Consider the following 13,306-nt stretch of genomic DNA (forward strand, 5'->3'; position numbering starts at 1 on the left):
ATATATTTATTTATATATATAAAATCTTTGCATCTTTTAGTCTTCTCCTCTCAACTTTTCTTTTGGTCACACACAGCTTCATGGGGAATATAGATGGCAACAGACAAGTCAAGTCTGAATACTGCTTTATGGTTATGATCCAAGAAATACTGGGCTGTTCATAAGCATATTTAAGTACTAATGTGCATATGTCCACAGTTTTAAGCCAATTCCAATTATTTATTTTTTAAAATTTTTTAATTGATACAAAATATTTTACATATTTATGGGGTACATGTATTTGTTACATGCATGGAATGTGTAATGATCAAGTCAGGGTATTTGGGGTGTCTAGCACCTTGAGTACTTACCATTTCTATGTGTTGGGAGCATTTCAAGCCCTCTCTTCTAGCAACTTTGAAATATACAATATAATGTTGCTAACTATAGTCACCCCACTCTGCTATCAAATATTGGAGTTCATTTGTTCTGTCTAATTGTATGTTTGTACCCATTAACCAACCTCTTTCATCTCCACTCCCATCCACACACCCTTCCTAGCCTCCGGTATCTATCATTCTATTCCTTATCTCCATGAAATCTCTCTTTTTTTTTTATTTTTAGCTTCCACACATGAGTGAAAACGTGTGGCATCTGTCTTTCTGTACTTGGCTTATGCCATCTAACATAATGACCTCCAGTTCCATCCATGTTGCAGTAAATGACATAATTTCATTCTTTTTCAGGCCAAATAGTATTCCATTGTGTGTGTGTGTGTGTGTGTGTGTGTGTGTTATATATATACACACATATATGTGTGTGTGTATATATATATGTATATATGTGTATATATACACATATATATGTGTGTATATATATATGTATACATACACACACACACACACACATATATATATACACACCACATTTTCTTTACCCATTCATCCATTGATGGCCACTTACGTTGATTCCACATCTTTGCTATTGTGAATAGTTCTATGATAAGCACATGAGTGTATGTATCCCTTTGATACAAGTTTATTTGCCTTGGGATAAATACCCAATAGTAGGATTGCTGGATCATATGGTAATTCTATGTGTAGTTTTTTTTTTTTTTTTTTTTGAGATGGAGTCTAGCTCTGTCACCCAGGCTGTAGTGCAGTGGTGTGATCTTGGCTCACTGCAAGCTCCGCCTCCCAGATTCATGCCATTCTCCTGCCTCAGCATTCCAAGTAGCTGGGACTACAGGACCACCACCATGCCCGGCTAATTTTTTGTATTTTTAGTAGAGACAGGGATTCACCGTGTTAGCTGGGATGGTCTTGATCTTCTGACCTCGTGATCCACTCACCTTGGCCTCTCAAAGTGCTGGGATTACAGGCGTGAGCCACTGTGCCCAGCCTGTTTTTGTTTTGAGAAGTCTCTCTACTGTTTTCCATAGTGACTATACTAATTTACATTCCCACAAATAGTGTATAAGAGTTCCCCTTTTTCCTGCATCTTTGCCAGCATTTTAAAAAAAAAATCTTTTTAATATAGCCATTCTAGCTGGGATAAGATGGTATCCCATTGTGTTTGTAATTTGCACTTTCCTGCTGTTTGGTGATATTGAGCATTTTTTCATATACCTGTTGGCCACTCGTATATCATCTTTTGGGAAATGTCTATCTATGTTCTTAGCCCGCTACTTAACAGGATTATTTGTGTGTTTGGTTTACCAGTGAGTTTTATACTTTTGTGCATTTTTATGATGGTAAATATTGTCCTTTTACTTCCACGTTTAGGATTCATTTGAGTACTTCTTCTAGGATTAGTCTAGTGGTGATGAATTCCCTCAGCGTTTGCTTACCTGGGAAAGGCTTTATTTTTCCTTTATTTATGAAGGATAGTTTTGCTGGACATGGTCTCCTTGGGTGGCAGTACTTTTTTTTCGGCACTTTGAAAATGTCATCCCCTTCTCTCCTGGACTGTGTCTGCTGAGAAGTCCGCTGTTAGTCTAATGGTGGTTCCTTTATGGGTGATTAGAAGCTTTTCTTTTGCTGTTTTTAGTATATTTGCTTTTGCTTTGACTTTAAGTGGTTTGATTGTAACGTGCTGTGGAGAAGATGATTTTGCATCGTATCTGTTTGGGGACCTTTGGGCCTCCTGTATCTGGATGTCTAGGTCTGTTGATAGATTTGGGAACTTTTGATCTCATATTTCATTAAATAGGATTTTCTCTTCACCTTTGGGAATATTGACGATTTGAATATTCAGTTGCTTTGCACTGTCCCATATATCATGAATGGTTTGCTCATTCTTTTTTATTCACCCTCTAGAGGTGTTCACTGGTTACTTGGGGTACACTCTACGTAATGAAGAGGCTAAAGTGAAGTTACAAAGTTATTTACTTGGTGTACACCCTATGTAAATGAAGAGGATGAAGTAACGTTACAAAGTCATTTCCTGAGTGTATGCCCTGTGTAAATGAAGAGGATATTTCCTGTCATATCTGAAGTGTTTCCATTCGATTTAGTTCTAGGAAGTGCTCAGGTTCCCTGCCTCTAGGCCCTATTCTCCTGTCTCAATTTCACGCAGCATAATGTCCTCCAGGCTCATGCATATTGTAGTGAATTCCCTTCCTTTTGAAGGCTGAATACTATTCCCTTGTCTATATAGAGGGTATTTAAACCCCAGAAAACTCTGTAACTGAGCTCTAGAACCCCTATACTCAGGCCTGCTCCCACTCTGTGGAGTGTCCTTTTGTTTTCAATAAATCTCTGCTTTTGTGGCTTCATTGTTTCCTTGCTGTGTTTGTGCGTTTTGTCTAGTTCTTTTTTATTCTTTTCTTTTATTTTGTCTGAATAGATTGTTTCAAAAGATCTGTCTTCAAGTTCTGAGATTCTTTATTTTGCCTGACCTAGTCTATTGGTGAAGTTTGGGATGTATTTTTTATTGCATTCAATGAATCTTTCGTTCCAGAATTTCTGTTTGGTTCTTTTAAAAAGAACCAAACCCAGGGAAGGGTGGTCTCTAGGTTGCCAGGAGTGGCTGCCCTGAAGGCCTGCCACCAGAAAGGGTAGGGCCACTCTCAACAGGTGCAGAGTAGGCAGGTAGCTGTGGGATATGCAGTCTCCTTGAGCCCTGGTCTCACAGCAGCCCTCAGCAGTCATGGTGGGATTTGCTTTTGGGGTAGGTGAAAGTGCCTGGCCTCTCTTCTCCCTGTGTGGCCCGGCAGTGGCAGCATCAGCCCTGGCCCAGGGAAAGATAAAGACCTTTGGAAGCTTGGCTCTCAGAATGGCGCTAGCTATGGGCCTCCTCCTGGGGAGGCTGGGGCCATTCTCAGGGGGAGCAGTGTAGGCAGGCAGCTATAGGGGGTGGGATTTGCTTGTGTCTCAGTCCCACAGCAGCCTGCAGCAGCAGGGGGATCTGTCCCTGGGGTGTGTGGCGGTGTCCACTCTCCTCTCTGTCCTTGGCCCGGTGGTGGCAGCATCAGCAATAGTCCCAGGGCAAGATGCAGTCCTTTGGGGGCTTGGTTCTCAGTATGGCACCAAACCGCAGCAACTCAGAGCTTGGAAGCCTGTGGGACTCAGTGTGAGTTCCCTCTATGGAGCAATGCCTCTGTGTGATCCCTAGGCAGCTCCCTGTGGTAGTCTTAAGGCCCACGTGAGTCGAGGGATTCTCCTGTCACTAGGATTGTAGAAGTCCTTGGCTGGAATGTGGAGCCCTGGGGATCTCTCACTTATGCTTTCCCCACATCTGGAAGCTTCTTCCAGCTCCTCAATCATTCCTGGCCAAGCAGGCTGCCCCGTTTCCCTCTGCTTTGCTTTCTATGCTTCCTGTCGCTCCTCGGTTGCATCCGTGCTCTCTCTTAGATCATCTATTGGAAGTGTGAATATGTACTTGTTATTTTGGTCCTGCTCCATGGAGGAGCATATACTAGTTGCATTTAGTTGTCCACCTTGATCAGTTCTCCTCCCAGGTCAATTATTTTAGCATACACTATTTGCTAGCATCATTAAAAAATGATCTAAGCTTTCTAATATCCTAATTTTAAAAAGCAAGTGATAGTACAGAGGTCAAAACTGTATAGCAAAACCCTCTCTGCTGGGTTTGGGATTCAGGGGCATACAGCGGAGTCTTGTTATCTTCTGCTGATGTCACCTGTGTGAAGTCTCATTGCGGTGGAGGGAGGGACATGATTTCAGCGAAAACTGATTTCATGGCACTATGGTGGATCACAAGGAGACATTCAGGACATCAGTCTGGAGACCATAAGGTGCCCTGGCATTTCTCTTCCAAATGACACGACTGATTTTACTTCTGTTTCCATCACCTTGTGTGCTATTTTAAAATGTTGATCTTACAAGTCATGAACAATACAGCTATGTGTGTTATTTCAAGTTTCTTCTGAATTCTGAACTGATGAAAAAAGTAAACCTTTGACAAATCCTAAATGCAATGAAAGTTAGCCTCTCTCTAGAATAACCTAGATACATGCATAAATGGGTAGTATTTACTTTTTTCTGGTCAACAAACTAGGGGCATATTCTTTTTGCACTGTACTTTTAAATTTTTCTGCCTAATCATGTATAGTAGACATATTTCTAGGTCAGCACATGCAAATAAAGTCACTTTTAAAAGGGCTGCGTTGTGAGCTTGCTGTGAATCTGCTATGACTGAATGGACCAAACTCTATGGAACAGTTGTCAGGCAGTTTCCAGATTTTTGCTACGGCAGCCCGTGCTAGAGTGCACATTACCAGATGTGTGTGTTTGCTCCCGGAAGGAGCTGCTGGATCAAAGAGCACTTGTGTTTTCAGTCATGATGCTGCACAAATACACACTGCCACGCATGGTTCCCCGAGTGCCAGAGTTCATTTGCTTCCACAGCTAGAAGTTTTCTTTGATCTTGTTTCACTTTTTATTCTTTTTTTTGAGACAGAGTCTTGCTCTGTTGGCCAGGCTGGAGTGCAGTGGCATGATCTCAGCTCACTGCAGCCTCTGCCTCCCGGGCTCAAGCAATTCTCCTGCCTCAGCCTCCTGAGTAGCTGGGATTACAGGTGTGCACCACCACACCCAGTTAATTTTTGTATTTTTAGTAGAGATGGGGTTTCACCATGTTGTCCAGGCTGGTCTTGATCTCCTGACCTCAGGTAATCCGCCCGCCTCAGCCTCCCAAAGTGCTGGGATTACAGGTGTGAGCCACTGCTCTCGGCCTACTTTTTATTCTCTATTTCACTTTCCTTTTTTTTCATAAAGAAATCCTCCACTACCCTGTCTTTTCAGTAGTTTGGTCTGTTTTTGCTGCTTCCAACATGGCTTTTATTTCTGTAGTGGCTTTTTCTCTTCATTGATTGTCCAAAGACAACTTTGGTTTACTGTTTAGTTTACTTTAGTTTGCTTTCTAATGGTAAGCTGTTTAATATCTATGGTGGTTTTAGAATTGGCCCCATGTTCTTTGACTCTTTGACGCTTCTCCTCACAAGGGTGGTTCTATCTATCCCATCCTTTGAAGCTGGTGGCCTTGGCTGCTCTGACCAACAGGATCAGGTGGAAGTGACCCTGAGGCAGTTTCTGGGCCCGGCCTTATAGGCCTGGCAGCCCCCACTTCCTGCCTCTTGGGTAACTGCTCTCAGCCTGCAGCTGCCATGCTGTGAGGAAGCCCAAGGTCCCCAAGGAGAGGCTGTGTGCAGGTGAGCTGGCTGACAGCCCCGCAGAGGTCTCCAGCATGGGCCATGTCTAACCAGCTGCTCAGTGGCTGAGTAGTGTGAGTGAGCAGAGTGGAAACGGTCCTCCTGTCCCTTGGGCCACCGTACAACCCCCTGTTGTGAGCAGACACACTAAACCCTGCCCACCCAGCCCTGCCCACACAGCAGGATGGCAAGGAAACCAACACCTGGTGGTGTTTTTCGCACTAAGTTTCAGGTGATTGTTATACAGCAGTGGATAAAGTGACCAGCATCCATGTTTCATCTTCTCTATCTCATCTGTGTCCTTGTTTCAGACAGGCTGTCTCCTTCTGTCTAATGATCATGATGAGGTACATCCAGCTTTACAACAGGCTTATTTCTCCAGCATGTCCCATGCTGCTCATCCTAGGTTGCTGTCTCCCTTACTCCATTTCCCTGCTGTCTCTATCCAGGCCCATGTTGATGCCCTTCTCACAGTGGTTCACCTCTGAAGGGGCTTCCTTCTGGGAAACTACTGTATGAAGAATGGGGTGAGGAGGGCCAGCCTGAGCCCTGCTGTACTCTCACCTGGCCTTTGTGCTCAAGATGGTGGAGTCTGCCTGCCTGCCTGAGAGCTTGGCTCTTGTGGCTTACCCTTCATGCAGTTCCTTTGGTGGCTGAGGTCCACCGTTCCCCATCACCTACTGGTCCATGGACTGCCTCTTAGGGAAAGGTGAGTGGGCGGGTATTGTCACTCAGGGTGGAGTCTCTGACCACTGCAGGGCTTGAAACTCAGGACCCCATCTGCCATCCACTAGGTAGATTTTCAGGAAAATTTCAGGAAATAGATTGCCATCTATTTCTGAGCACGTGGACTTCACCAGAGACCAGCAGAGTTGTCAACCTGCCTTCAGCACCCTCTTTGACTCAGCGGGACCCAATCGCACCACATTTTCCAGTTGGTCAACACAGACCCTAGGTATACACCATGGATGAGTTAATATGAAGATGGAGCTTTCTTACCTTTTCTTCTTTTGGTTGTTATTGGTTCATTTGAGGGTTCAGAGAGGGGTCAAGTCATATTAGCAAGGGGATTGGTCACTGTGAAATTATTTTTTAGGAGGTCCAAGCCTGCACCCAGAACTAGTTTCTACTTTATGTTTTGCTGGAAGTCCACCCTTAATTCTTGATAATCTCTGCCTCAGCAAACTAAGGGGCATAGATTTCTTTTAGCTTCAGTCACATAACTATCTAGATCTCTTCTTTCCAGCACTGTATTTATTTTTTGGCACTTCAACTCCTTAGGATACCAGTTAAGCCAATAGAACAATTTCTACATCTATAGCGGACATACACAGATGATGAGTTTATTTGATAAATCTTCACTTCCTAACTTTTACATGTGTAGACAGGTGTTCATTAGAAGGTGATTTTAGAATAGCTCCAAGCTGCAATACTGGAGCTCCAAGCTGCAATACTGGAGCTCCAAGCTCCAACAGCTCCAGGCTGTGGAACAGTGTTCCACCAGATGTTATGAAATGTCCTATCAGAAAAGGATGTCACGGATGAATCTGGTTTGAGAGATGCAATGCAGCAAAACCCTCTACTGAGATTCGTAATGTTGAGTAGCATGAAAAGGGCTTTGGGGAAATCCTGCAAGAATCAAGCTGTCCAATCCAAACTTTTGAAATTAACTTAATGAAGGAATCCCATTCTTCTTTTTTCAAAACGAATCATCACTTAATACCTCGATTCCTGATCATTCCATGAAACATAATTTAGAATATACTACGCTGAATAAATCTCAAGGTGTGATATATTATTTTATTTTTTAAACAGTAAAATCAAAGATTATAAGAACATTTCTTACAGTTATTTTTTAAGTAGCAAAATTGCTTTTTGAAACCATACCAATAGTAAAATAAAGAAAACATACATTTATCTTGTATTTTTTACCATTGGCTGCTCTGAATATTAGCTAAGTTGTACTTACCTTGTAGTAGTTTTCATCAGCACGCAGTGCTTTGGAAAGTCCGAAATCACTGATCTTGGCATAATGTTGAGTAACTAGCAACACATTTCTTGCGGCCAGATCTCTGTGCACAAAATTGCACTCCTCCAGATACTTCATGCCCATGGAAACCTGATGAACCAGTTCTATGATGTTCTTATCCTTGACATGTCTGAAAGTCACAACGATCTCATCAGCTATAACAGACAGTGACCCATTTCACAACAAACAACCATGCTCCTCATGCAGGCAGTAGGTGAATCTACTCCTTCCCTCTTCTTAAACAACAAAACTCACAAGTGGTGACAAATACCTTTGTTAGCATATAGCTCTTCAGGACTGAATGCCATATTCTCCTGGTGTTCAATGGGATTGAGTTTCCTGGCATGCTTGGAATTGCAAGACAAGCAGTACAACAGAGTGGTGAGGCCTGGTTCACAGACAGCCAGGCACCACGTTAAATCCTTGTTCCAGTATTGCACAGGTCACAGAACTAACCCTGAGTCTCAGTTTCTCACCTATAAAGGGTAAGAACACCTCCCTTCCATGGAGACCAAAGAGACAATCTAAGTACAAACACAGCACAGCAAACGAGGCAAGCTCCTCGGTAGCCATCATTCTGTCTTACTCCAAGTGAGTTTCCTCATCTCAACAACAGCTTTAGATGAGAACACGATTACTCCCTTGATGGATGTAATCAATTAGCAGCGACTGATATTTTCGGAAGTCATTACTCATGAGAACATAAGGTCAGCCAAACAGATAAGACATAACTGTCACCTCTTAGAAAAGCCCTTATTTTAAATGTTTCTTTAAAAAGAACGTGTTCTTCCCAGTGAGAAAGGAGATTCCCCGTCAAGATATTCTGAGGCTGAGTCTATCACTAGGCCGAGACTGAATGAGTACAGAAAGAAAAGAAAGACAAAACTGTTGAATGAGTTCTTCTCTGAACAACTAGAGCTAACAGAGCTGAATCCAAAGACTGTGTCTCCCTCTGTCCCTCTGTCAAGGTCCCTGAGTATGGACCAACAAGGGAAGCCACAGGAGGGTAGGAAGGCTTCCCACGGAAATCAGGCTGCTCAGCCCATCCAGTGGTGGGCCCTGTCCCTCAGGGGACAGCTTCCAGACCTGTGGGGGCACCTGACAATACCTGTTCTGCTGCAAATACTTATTGAGGGGACCAAGTTCTGCCATCTCCATAACCAGCATCCAGGACTCGGCCTCGCATATCCCGATCATGCGCACGATATACGGGTTGTCCAGCTGCTGCATGACATTTGCTTCTGCTAATAACTCATCTTTAAGAGCGGGGTCGTTGGCCTCATTTTTCAGAATTTTCACAGCCACTGTTTTCACAACTCTGCAAGAGAAATCATAACACACAAGAAACTTTCCGAAATGCCTCACTTCTAGATAATCTTCTCCCGTGAAGCATAATCCCCACGTGGAAACAGTCCCATGGAAATACCTGCCACAGAGTGACAATGTGTCTTCAGAAGCCTGTAATGGATGGCTGGCCTTCCAACCTATATTCCCTAATTTTATAGACATTGAGAGTAATGCCCCATTACTAAAAAAGAATGGTGGGGACTGGGCATGGTGGCTCATGCCAATAATCCCAACACTTTGGGAGGTTGAAGGGGGAGGATTGCTTGAGGCCAGAAGTTCAAGATCAGCCTGGGCAACATAGTGAGACCCCATCTCTAAAAAAAATCAGCTAGACGTGATAGTGCAAGCCTGTAGTCCCAGCTGCTTAGGAGGTTGAGGTGAGAGAATCACTTGGACCCAGGAGTTCAAGGCTGCAGTGAGCTTCTTGGCACTTCACTCTAGCCTGGGTGACAGAGGGAAACCCTGTTTCTAAAAAATAAAATAAAATAGAAAGAATGGTGAAGAACAGTACTGAAGAATGTCCCAACCAAGCAAAAACCCTAAACTGTAAAATATTTAAATAACTTGTAAATAAACCTCACCAACGATGACATGCACGAATTCCTGTAACATCTTGGGATTCACCATCTCAGATTACGTGTAATGAATGTGAATATAAAATGCCTTTCATAAATGTTGAAAGTGAATTTCTAGGTGCAGAATTTAAAAGGATACATTTAAATGTAATGCTTTGAAAAGGTAAACAACTCTCCTGAGAGAGGCTGAAGAAGACCTGGTAAATGCGGGGATGGGCTGTGTTTCTAGATTGAAAGGCTCAGTATTGTAAAGACATAATTCTGCAAAATTGACCGAGAGAGCCTCTCCTCTCCCCAAACTCTCTTGAAATTACGTCCACCGTCATGTCTATGTTAATTCACAAATTTAAGCAGAGAGTAAAGATCACAACCTTTCACAAACTGAAAAGCTTATGATTAATACAGAAACATTTTTGTTCATTGTACAAAATGACTGTGATATAAAAACATATTTTAAAATAAGTATCACAACAAATTTTGATTGTGTGTATATATGTGCTTATGTATATACTTGTGAATGTATACATATGTGTATGTGTGTGTATACGTACATACATGTATGTGTATCTGTGTGTGTATATATGTATATATGTATATACACACAGATGCACATGCACAAAAACAAATGGAAGGGACAGATTGGAAAGCAAGCATTTCTCCTTTCTCTCTCTCTCTCTTTCTTTCTTTCTTTTTTGAGACAGAGTTTTACTCTTGTTGCCCAGGCTGGAGTGCAATGGTGTGATCTTGGCTCACTGCAACCTCTTCCTCCCAGGTTCAAGCGATTCTCCTGTCACAGCCTCCTGAGTAGTTGGGACTACAGGTGTGCACCACCACACCCAGCTAATTTTTTGTATTTTTAGTAGAGACAAGGTTTTACCATGTTGGTCAGGCTGGTTTTGAACTCCAGACCTCAGGTGATCCACCTGCCTTGGGCTCCCAAAGTGCTGGGATTACAGATGTGAGCCACGGCATCTGGCCGGAAAGCACGCATGTCTGTGTATACTTTTGTCTATATTTTTAACATGAATGAATGAATTATACAAATTACCTACTCATAAATTTTTTTTTTTTTAAAATTCCTTAAATTTGAAATACCATGAAGCTACTAAATCCAACCACATTCGTATTAGTATCATACCAATTCAAAGAGAGGGTGTTTTCAAAGGACTTTAGAAACCAGTATTTTTACTTGTACATTCCGTGTTGGATACTTTCTAGAGACCAAAAAAACAAAAATACAAAGATATTTTAGAAATTTAGCAATTTTAACTGTTGTATAATATTATTGTTATTTGAAATCATAGGATAAAGCCAATAAATAATTATACTAATCATATTTGGAATCAATATTTTCACAGTAAGAAAATGAGACATAACTATAAAATTAAAGAAAAACGTAAACACTGTATGGTTATAATGGAATGATTTTATTTTAATTAAGTAACATGTGCGTGTACAACTAAAGATCTAAAAATATATACTATAAGGTTAATTAACAGTAGTGTTTAGTTAACAGTAGTAGTGTTGGGATGGTATTATACAAATATGATGCTTTTCTTCTTTTCTTTTCTTTTTTTTTTTGAGACAGGGCCTTGCTTTGTCACTGAGGCTGGAGTGCAGTGATGTAATCATGGCTCACTGCAGCCTTGACCTCTTGGCCTCTTGAGCATTGTACAAAATAGGTGTGCACTACATGCCTGGCTAATCTTTCAATGTGTGTGTGTGTGTGTGTGTTTTGTAGAGACAGGGTCTTGCCATGTTTCCCAGGCTGGTCTCAAATTCTGAGTCTCAAACAATCCTCCTACCCCAGCCTCCCAAATTGCTAAGATTACAGGCGTGAGCCACCACACCAGAGATTGATGCTTTTATTTTCTTATGTTTCTGCTTGTTTCTATTTCTTAATTTTCCATAAGGTGCATATTCTTTTAGGTCGGTGCAAAAGTAATTGCAGTTTTTGCCATTAAAGGCTTTCATTATAATAGTACCAGAAATTGACAAGAAGGATAGCATTAATAAAAAAAGGGTTTAGTCAGGTTACATTGTGTTATTCTCAGTCGTGTCTAGAACCTGAGCTCACGTGGGGGTGAGACCGGTGGAGCATTGTGACTTACTTTTTCATTTGGTAGTAGCCCTTTTTCACAGTTCCAAAATTACCAGAGCCCAGTTCTTTGTCTTCCAGCGTCAGCAGCTTTCGGTCCAGGTAAACCTCCTTGGGCCTGATCTCCTCAGGGTCCGCATAGGGGCTCTCATACACCTCTGTGTCCATGGGTAGGGCTTCTCTCTGGGGGCCTGCAAGGCAGTCAAGAAACACACAACCCGGAGCTGGACCCCACATCAGGAGTCATCCTTCCAAGAACACGATTTTCATGGGAGTGTGAACTCAGAGTAGCATCAGTGTTGCAAGGGATGAGAAATTCTGAAGAGCGGCAGGGACGTTTCCAACGTCGCTGGGTGAGGGAGGTGGGAAAGACCATTTCATTCAATAGCACCACCACCGCTCATGGGCACGTAGTGTCTGCTGCCTACCACCAGATGTGAGTGTCTCCGTGGCTAACTGTGGCTGCACTGAAATCACAGACGTGGGGTGGATTCGTGAACCAACTCTACAAACTTACAAGTGACCACGCGCTTCGCTCTGTGAATGTCCCTTGAATGAAAGCAAGTCTCACCTTTTTCTGCAGCCCAGGGTGCAACTTCTGGCTCATACGGATTGAATGACACGGCACTCTCTGGCCGGTTCCCTTGGGCAGGGGAGGGCTAAAGTACATAAAGGACAACAGGTCATTTTTCTTCATCCATACAACCGTTAAATTGATCTGCATAATTATTTTTATTTTCCAATAATCACAGTTTAACTTTTGCAGGAAAGACAAAGGAAAGAACAGGGAGGAAAATAAGGCTGATCTCACTCTTCGGGCAATTCTTTGGATCTTGCAAGGGCCAAAGCAAGCTTGTGCTGCTACAACTCGAGGGATCCTGCGAGGTGTTCAGAGGGTGTGGTGAGAGTCAACTCCACTGGCCTGGATAGAGCTGCTTGCCCACTCACCCCCTTGCACATCCTATTCCTACCTACCAAAGGTCACTGACGATGTGCGTGTTCGCCTTGGATGCATTTTCCTCCTTTAACTCATGCTCTTCAATTTCATATTACACGGATATTATTTAAAGAGGAAAATTAGTCCTCATCAGCTGCTCCCATCTACTTCCCAGCTCCAAAGCACGTATGTTTTCCTAGTCTCCACCCACGTCTTTATCTTCAGTGGAGATGCAGCAGCATTGGGGTGGATGGTAGAGGGTGGCACTGGTCAGTGACTACAGGTCCCAAGGGAAGGCCAGTTGCTGCCACCTAGGCCAGCAATGCTCTTGCTGCCACGGCTGCTGCTGGAAATCAGTACCCCTGTGAGACGGGGGCTCCTCTTTGTGCAGCTGAAGGAAGGCAATTCTTCCTGATGCCCACAGCAGGTAATAGAGGCATATCTGAGACAAAGTTATGCAGCCTGTTAACAGCAACCTTCCCTATTATTTGATCCACATCAGTTTATATCATGAAACAACTGGGTGGAGGGAAATCTACTCATTATCCTAAGGACTTTCCCTTTTGAAAGTCTCTGCCTTGAGTTTTCCTGACCCACTCTTTTTTCCAAATTAAAACAAGATTCTTGCGACTAAATTTGATTCACAGGAGAACCATGATTCAGATGC

At 42.8% G+C, this 13,306-nt stretch overlaps 1 protein-coding gene across 1 annotated transcript in view; it reads right to left on the minus strand.

Annotated features, from left to right (window-relative positions):
- The window catches only part of LOC108516810 (tyrosine-protein kinase SYK-like), a gene marked incomplete at its 5' end in the record, with an annotated part of 24,702 nt that extends 11,964 nt beyond the window's left edge, over nt 1-12,738 (minus strand). Inside the window, 6 exons of the mRNA XM_017854450.1 lie at nt 7,623-7,812; nt 8,791-9,000; nt 11,716-11,893; nt 12,274-12,361; nt 12,514-12,580; nt 12,678-12,738. Of these exons, the coding sequence (XP_017709939.1) occupies nt 7,623-7,812; nt 8,791-9,000; nt 11,716-11,893; nt 12,274-12,361; nt 12,514-12,580; nt 12,678-12,738 (794 nt within the window). The remainder of the gene's footprint in view (nt 1-7,622; nt 7,813-8,790; nt 9,001-11,715; nt 11,894-12,273; nt 12,362-12,513; nt 12,581-12,677) is intronic.
- Between the last annotated feature and the right edge of the window lie 568 nt (nt 12,739-13,306).

Source organism: Rhinopithecus bieti, unplaced genomic scaffold (assembly GCF_001698545.2).
Source record: "Rhinopithecus bieti isolate Rb0 unplaced genomic scaffold, ASM169854v2 scaffold_38761, whole genome shotgun sequence".
NCBI classification, from domain to species: domain Eukaryota; kingdom Metazoa; phylum Chordata; class Mammalia; order Primates; family Cercopithecidae; genus Rhinopithecus; species Rhinopithecus bieti.